At 36.1% G+C, this 8,413-nt stretch overlaps 1 protein-coding gene across 1 annotated transcript; it reads right to left on the reverse strand.

Moving 5' to 3' along the window:
* Nucleotides 1–4,672: 4,672 nt before the first annotated feature.
* Nucleotides 4,673–5,493, reverse strand: LOC101310634 (calmodulin-related protein-like). Its single transcript, XM_004287156.1, has 2 exons — nt 5,418–5,493; nt 4,673–5,046 (listed from the first exon to the last, which is right to left on the reverse strand). Exons 1-2 carry the CDS (start codon nt 5,491–5,493, stop codon nt 4,673–4,675), a joined length of 450 nt encoding a protein of 149 aa, XP_004287204.1.
* Nucleotides 5,494–8,413: the final 2,920 nt, after the last annotated feature.

The following is an 8,413-nucleotide window of genomic DNA, read 5'->3' on the forward strand; positions in this document are numbered from 1 at the left end:
ATTTTTACCGTCGTCGTATTTTCTTCATACTAATAATCCTCCGCACATAATCGTCCCCGAAACCCTCTAGGGACCAATTAAACTATTTACTCAATGATCGAGACGGTAAAATTCTTATTATAATCACGCTAGTAAATAAGGTAAAAATATAAGGGTCGGGATGTGACAAAGAAAGTCTCAAGAAAACGGACTAGCCCCATTAGTCGAAGTAACGACAAAGATAAATAATAAACTTCGTAAAAGAAAGTACCCAAATAATGGACTAGCCCCGCTAGTCAAAAATAACAACAAAGGTACATAAAGACCTTCGTAAAATGAAATATAAAAAAGATGGACTAGCCCCACTAGTCAAGACAACAATATAATAAGCAGATACAGCCACACTAGTGAGACTCCCAGGCTCGGGTGCCTCCTAGGCAAAAGTACTCTCATACCCCCTACACCTTCATGTCATGAAAACAGAGAGGGTGCAGGGCTTGCGTGATGCCGCCGGCAACATCACATCACCACTAGGGCGGAAAGGGCTTGCGTGACTCCACTCAGAACGTAGTAGCCACATCGTCTCAAAAGGCGGAACATGCTAGCATTAGTAATATACGATCTGACAAATATGACAAAAAGAAGGAAACATAAATCATGTGAGCTTCCCCGAAACTCATAAATCCAGCATAAGTACCATTGACGGAACTACATTGAGGCCAAGGGGTGCCATGGCACCCCTGTAAATTTTTAAACTTGGGTATTTTGCATTATAAATCAAGAGGTTAGATATAATTAGAAGCAAAAGCTTCCTAATTAAACCATAAACACCATCATTTGTTGTTAATAAGTTTAATAATTTAATTTATTTCTTCTACCTTTAATCAACTCTTGTCATATACCCTATTCATAATTAATTCAATGATGAATTTCTTTTTTCTCATTCTATAATCTAATCCATATATTGAGTAACTACGATGTCACACGTCCAATATACAAAAGTTAATTACCTTTATATATTGTATCCATATACAGTTATTCAATTTTCAATTACTATGTATTTTTACTTTGTAACTCGGCCCCCCTTAGTATATGATCCTAGTTCCGCCCCTGATAAGTACGATTCCCAACCGTACTCGGAAAAATTCCAAAAGCAAAGAAATTAATTAAATTCAATGACGTGTCCCACACGTTAAAATTCTCAATGAAATAAAATAACTCAGATAATTATCATGTTTCGAAAACTAGACAATACGCAAATCTTTAATGAAGTCTCAAATCCGGAAATCATAAAGAATATCAAAACTCTAACTATCAAGTTACTAACCCTAGCTCAAATCCATAAATCATGACAAAGATTAATCAATGCATCAAACTCAAATAAATTCCAAGACCATTTCATAAGACAAAATTATATTATAAGCTCTGAAAGTAAAACGATAACTTCCAAAAGAAACCATGCATGCATGTTCATTTAAAAACAAAGTGTCCACTCACAGTGATTCTGTTGCATTTGCTGTCAAGACAAGACTCCGAAGACGAGCTCAGCAAATCCTTCTATCAATTCTTTTTCGATTTAACCCCTTCTTTCACTTCTAAGAATGCACAGTAAAGTCCCTAATAAAAACTAAAGTGTATAAGTGAACAATATACCCAACTCCCCTTCATAACCATCGAAACCAATTCTCTTATATCCTTTTTAATTAAACAAACAAACACATGACTCCCAAAACAATAATACCCTTAACTACCATTTAGCTTAGGAGATTCACCTCTCGGTCAAGATGACAAATGCACCCAAAATACTCTTTGCACTCAGAAGCTTTCATTGTGCACCCAAACCTTTCCTCCAGTCCAAGCCTACATGCAATCCCACAGTTCCATATTTAAATTCAAAACTCACAACACAATTCCGAATTCAATAGCCGAGAATTAAAACTTTCTCACCTTGCGGTTTCAAAAGATTAACACATGGTACTCCTCCGATTACTCTTTGCACCCAAAGAGGAAACTAGCATCCAACACCAATCCTTCATCTGCCACACTGCCCTTCACCAAAACAAAACCCAATAATAACAGTAACTCCATCTCCCTATCCAGCACCAAATCCCAAAATCAACACAGTAGCTTACCCATTAATTAACGACTTCGAAAACTGATCGGAATGCCCTCTGCATCCAAAGCCGGGACTGCAACGCCCGCAATTCACCTCACTTCTTATCCCTTTTTAAACTCGATTTGTTTCCGGAAGTGATCTCTACACCCACTGAGTATCGCAGCTGTTCTCTCGGCCCTCTTTCTCTCGTATTCCCTTTCTCTTCTTCTCCAAGGCTTCAGAAACCTATTTGAAGAGAACCAAGATCAATATTCCACAAACCAGCTCAACTTCACAAACCCAGTAACACAGCCTTAAATCGTAGAACCACCAAAACTGATCCAAAGTAGGAAAGCCACTTACCCAGGTGCTTTGAACTGATAACCGGGATGTCCTTCACCTTCGAAGTTGCCTGGGAACACCGTAAACTCGTCAGAGCTGCTAGCCTCGCCGGAACAGTGCTTTACCAAAAACCCAGAATTTTAAAAACTTACCCGATCACGAAAACTAAGCACAAAGACTTGTAGAGCATGACGGTAGAAGCAATCAACTCACCACATGCAAAGGATTCGACCGCCGGAAACCGGAGATATGTTGCCGTGAAGTTTAAAGGCCGAATTGGGCGTTTGAGCAAACCTCGTTTCATGCACGATATTCGACCATAGAAGGAACGGACTCGGAGAGATGGTTCCAACGGTGCCGATCACGTACGCATTCGTGGTCGGACGGCGGCGATGGCAGAGGCGGAGAACGGCGTTCCTGCGTTGAATTGAGGTCGGGGAAAGCTTTGACCAAAAAGCAGACCCGCGCCTCTAATTAAAAGGAAACGGACGGCCCAGATCGATCCAAACTTAAATCCAACGTCCCAGAACAAATTCTCATTAACATCTAATTTTTCTGATTTTCCAAAAATATTTTTCTTTTCACTGAATCATCCGAAATTCGTAGAAGAAAAATTTTAAATACACACCCCTAATCTCTTAATACACACACTATTGTTTTATATTTCTATTGAGATTTTATAGGTAAGCTAAATGACCAAAACATACATCTATTATTAAAAAAAAAAAAATCATGTTAGAAGTATTCTTTTCAACGTCTTTTACCCTAAAATAGTCGAAAGCACGTCTTCTCCTCTAACCCTAATTCTTCTCCACAATTCATTTGGGTGGTTTTTTTTTCTTTTCTTGTATCCGTATCAGCTTTAGTTTGATCTTACAGATCATATTGTCAAGTACTACATCTTTATCAGCTATAGTTTGATCTTGCAGATTATATTGTCAAGTACTGCATCTTTATCATGACATGTTTTATCGAATAACTAGCTATTTATGTTTAATAGCTACTGTACTTCTACACTTGTACTAGCTTGTGAATTTTGAAAACTTGTATTGGTGATTTGGAGTTGAGATATAATAATAATCATTTGATTATAAATTGAACGATGTTAACCACAAATTTCTAGCAAAAATTAGACAAAATAATATGTAAAAAGAGGTACCAAATAGTAAATATATATTAATTATATTAAATAACAGAATATTTCATAAATTCAGGGCATTTTAAGCAGTTTGGGATGTGTATTAAGTATAATACTGAAATGAAAAACTTGATAGGTGGTGTATTAAGTAAGGGGTGTGTATTAAAATATTAGGGGTGTGTATTTAAAATTTCTCTTCGTAGAAATCAGCTCCGAGTCTGAAAAATATTTGAAAATACCCACGAACTTGTATCGATACTCTCTTCAACATTAGAACCATAAATCCATTACTTACTTTTTGGTAAAATCTCGAAGACTTACCCGAACATTTCCTTTAAAAAATTTTCGAAAATACCCACGAGCTTATATCGATACTCTCTTCGACATTAGAACCATAAATCCATTACTTACCTTTTGGTAAAATCTCGAAGACTTACCCGAGCATTTCCTTTAAAATTTCCAAGCGTTATGATTATTCTTCATTAACCCGACAAAAGTAAACCCAATCAGGTAAAATTCAACTACATAAGGAGGTAACTAGATTCGGGATGTATCACCAGTGGAATCATTTGCCTCACCATCATCTTCCTAAAACCTTCACGTTTCCATGTTCACAATCAGAGAAGAGAGGGGTCTCCATATCTGGCGCTTTTACATTTGCATGTCTTAACAACAATGAGGACAAGGTCCCCATCGTCGTCAGTGTTAGCTGCTCAAAAGAGAGATGAATCATGCCCACTTTCCTGGTCTCTATAGTCTAGAGAGAGAGACGTGTCATTGAAATTGTCTATTTTTTGCATGTTTTTATGCATTTGGTCATTTTTCCAAGAAAAAAAACTATCAACATACCGTACAAAATAAATTCATTCACCCACTAGACTCAAACATTTCTCCCAAAGTTAAGGTTCAACATAGACCCGAAAAAAAACCTAAGACATCAAAGAACAATAATCAACCACCTCCACAAGAATATAGTATATTGTTTAAGGATTGATAGCAAAATCCATAACATAAAAATTGAGGAAGCTAGAAATCCCATAATTAGTGGTAAATCATATTCCTTTGTCTTTTTTTTTTTTTATCTTAAAATTATGTTAAGTTGGGTCTTCTATAAGCTCTCATTTGGCCATCATGACCTTGACAAATTCCTCATAATTTATCTGCCCATCCCCATCAACATCAGCCTCCTGGATCATCTCATTAACTTCCTCATCAGTGAGCTTTTCCCCGAGGTTTGTCATCACATGACGCAGCTCAGAAGCAGATATAAAGCCATTTTGATCCTTGTCAAAAACTCTGAAAGCCTCTTTCAACTCTTCCTCAGAGTCAGTGTCTTTCATCTTTCTAGCCATGAGATTTAAGAATTCAGGAAAATCGATGGTCCCGTTACTATCAGCATCAACTTCATTAATCATGTCTTGTAGCTCAACCTCGGTTGGGTTTTGGCCCAAAGATCTCATGACAGTCCCAAGCTCCTTGGTAGTGATACAGCCTGCATGATTTGAAGTATCCCAATGGATCATGCATGCATAGATCTACAGACATTCGCTTATGAGGAAAGCAACATATATGACACCAAACTTTTAGTATCATAAGATAACTCAAATCATGTTGATCCACAATTGATTAACAAAATTGTGCGAGTCAAAAACGCTAATGTCATTCAAACAAATAAATTAAAGCCCTACTAAGAATTCATTCACATCAACCCCCTAATTATATCTCTAAAAATCCAAGATATAGATAAAACTCAAGAAATATAAATCATGGATACAAATCTAAACAAGAATAAAAAATAATTAAAGATGATAGTGAAATAACCAGATTTGATTATGAGAAAAGTAAGAGAGATCAAAGACTTACCATCACCGTCCTTGTCAAAGAGGCTGAAGGCTTCCTTGAACTCAGAGATCTGATCATCAGTGAGTTGATCGGCCATGTCTCCTCTGAAAAATCTCAAACTTTTTTTTCTTTGGGAAACAGATTGAGAAAGCTTTCTTCGGACAAACAAACAACAATACGGTTTGAAGCGGTTTGCTCACAACATATATAAATAATCAAAAGGCAAATATTGTTCCACTGCATCCGCCCACATGCTAGCATTTCTTCTCGCCTCACTCTTCCAACATGTACATAGTGCAAATGACTATAGTGTCCCTCTTGCTATTAACAAAAAGACTATTATTAAAATAAAATAAAATGAAAGCCCCACTTATATTTTGTCAACCTCAACGTCCGTTGTCTAAGTTAATATCACATGTACCTTTTCTAAGGATTCAAATTTGCCAACCAGTAGCATTATGCTGGTTATAACACCACCCAACGAGGTGCCTTTACCTATGATTATACCCAAAATTTCCCACCAGTAGTACATTTGAATATGTTGATTAACATACCAATTCTAGAAATTTGATTTGAGTATCACAAACTATTCAAAACCCAAATTGAAATGCTACCCACAATCCATAAAGCTTCAATTTCTCAATATTTTTTTGTGATTGGTAAAATGATTAATCAGTAATCTATTAAAAAAGGCAAAAACAAGTTCTCAGAGTTCCATCAAATTCATTCGAAGAACTGTTACTGAGAATTACGATTTTCAAGCGAGTTTCCAATCCTAGAGCTCATTGATCTCCTAGGTTGAAACTACTGAAACAAAATCAAAGTCCAACTGTATTTTCCATGGCCTCCTCGGTCGTCACTATCCATAATCCTCCGGTTTCCTTAACCTTTACAGCCGCAACGATGGCACCACCGCCGTGATCATAGCCTTTAAATCAAACAACCCAGAAAACAAGAAAATATATCATATATGGGAGTGAGTTGGAAGAAAAAGAAATGAAGAGGTAGAAGATGATGACGGAGCATTGGTAGAAGATGGTAGAAGATGGGAGGGTTCTAGGATTTAAATGAATAATTAAAGGTAAATAATAAAGTATAAGAATATTGTTACTAGAGTTAACCATAGTTATTCATGTTTATCAGTTATTACAAATGACAGCTTTTTCTACGGTAGTGTTATGACCACCAAAAATGGTGGTGGTTGGCAAATTTGAATCCCCTTTCTAAATAATAACAAAGTGTAACATTTTAAAAAGAAATGTTGAACTAATTTAAAAAGTTGGCACTAGAGGTTAAACTAGTTGGTTATGAATATGTTTTGTAAAATTAAAGATAACAATGGGTTCTGGGTGGATTCTTTAGGTTTCATTTCACGATTTGTTTTTAGTTATACGGTATAAGAATTTGGCAATATAACATGATTCTACGTTCCAATAATAGTTGCCATGTAAAGCAACTTATATACACCATTACTATAGCAATCAATGTTGTTATGTTTGCTGTGATAAAAGAGAAAATATATATATATATATATGGCCGTTCTGAGACGGATGTCTGCACTGCCCTTAAAGTGTAGACGTCTCTCCGTTTTCCACCGTCAGGCGCCGACGACGCCTTTTCTTCTTGCCAGAGGACAGCAGACCTTGATACTGAGTTTCCTCTTGCTGGTGAAAAACTGGTCTAATATATATATATATATATATATTCCAGACTAATTTTTCTTCTCTTCTTGTTTTCTAATGAAACCTGGTTGCAATTCATGACTGTATAAGAATATTGTCACTAGAGTTAACCATAATTAGTTATGTTTATCAGTTATCACAAATGACAGCTTTTTCTAAGGTCGTGCTATGACCACCAAAACTGGTGGTGGTTGGCAAATTTGAATCCCCTTTCTAAATAATAACAAAGTGTAACATTTTAAAAAGAAATGTTGCACTAATTTAAAAAGTTGGCACTAGAGGTTAAACTAGTTGGTTATGAATACATTTTTGTAAAATTAAAAATAACAATGGGTTCTGGGTGGATTCTTTAGGGTTCATTTCACGATTTGTTTTTAGTTATACGGTATAACAATTTGGCAATATAACATGGTTCTATGTTCCAATAATAGTTGCCATGTAAGCAACTTATACACACCATTACTATAGCAATCAATGTTGTTATGTTTGCTTTGATAAAAGAGAAAATATATATATAGGGCCGTTCTGAGACGGATGTCTGCACTGCCCATAAAGTGCGGACATCTCTCCGTTTTCCACCATCAGGCGCTGATGACGCCTTTTCTTCTTGCCAGAGGACAGCATACCATGATACTGAGTTTCCTCTTGCTGGTGAAAATCTGGTCTAATATATATATATATATATATATCTATATATATATATATTCCAGACTAATTTTTCTTCTCTTCTTGTTTTCTAATGAAACCTGGTTGCAATTCATGACTGTATAAGAATATTGTTACTAGAGTTAACCATAGTTAGTTATGTTTATCAGTTGTCACAAATGACAGCTTTTTCTAAGGTCGTGCTATAACCACCAAAACTGGTGGTGGTTGGCAAATTTGAATCCCCTTTCTAAATAATAACAAAGTGTAACATTTTAAAAAGAAATGTTGCACTAATTTAAAAAGTTGGCACTAGAGGTTAAACTAGTTGGTTATGAATACGTTTTTGTAAAATTGAAGATAACAATGGGTTCTGGGTGGATTCTTGAGGTTTCATTTCACGATTTGTTTTTAGTTATACGGTATAACAATTTGGCAATATAACATGGTTCTATGTTCCAATAATAGTTGCCATGTAAGCAACTTATACACACCATTACTATAGCAATCAATGTTGTTATGTTTGCTTTGATAAAAGAGAAAATATATATATAGGGCCGTTCTGAGACGGATGTCTGCACTGCCCATAAAGTGCGGACGTCTCTCCGTTTTCCCATATCAGGCGCTGACGACGTCTTTTCTTCTTGCCAGAGGACAGCAGACCTTGATACTGAGTTTCCTCTTGCTGGT

Source organism: Fragaria vesca, linkage group LG1, assembly GCF_000184155.1.
Source record: "Fragaria vesca subsp. vesca linkage group LG1, FraVesHawaii_1.0, whole genome shotgun sequence".
NCBI classification, from domain to species: domain Eukaryota; kingdom Viridiplantae; phylum Streptophyta; class Magnoliopsida; order Rosales; family Rosaceae; genus Fragaria; species Fragaria vesca.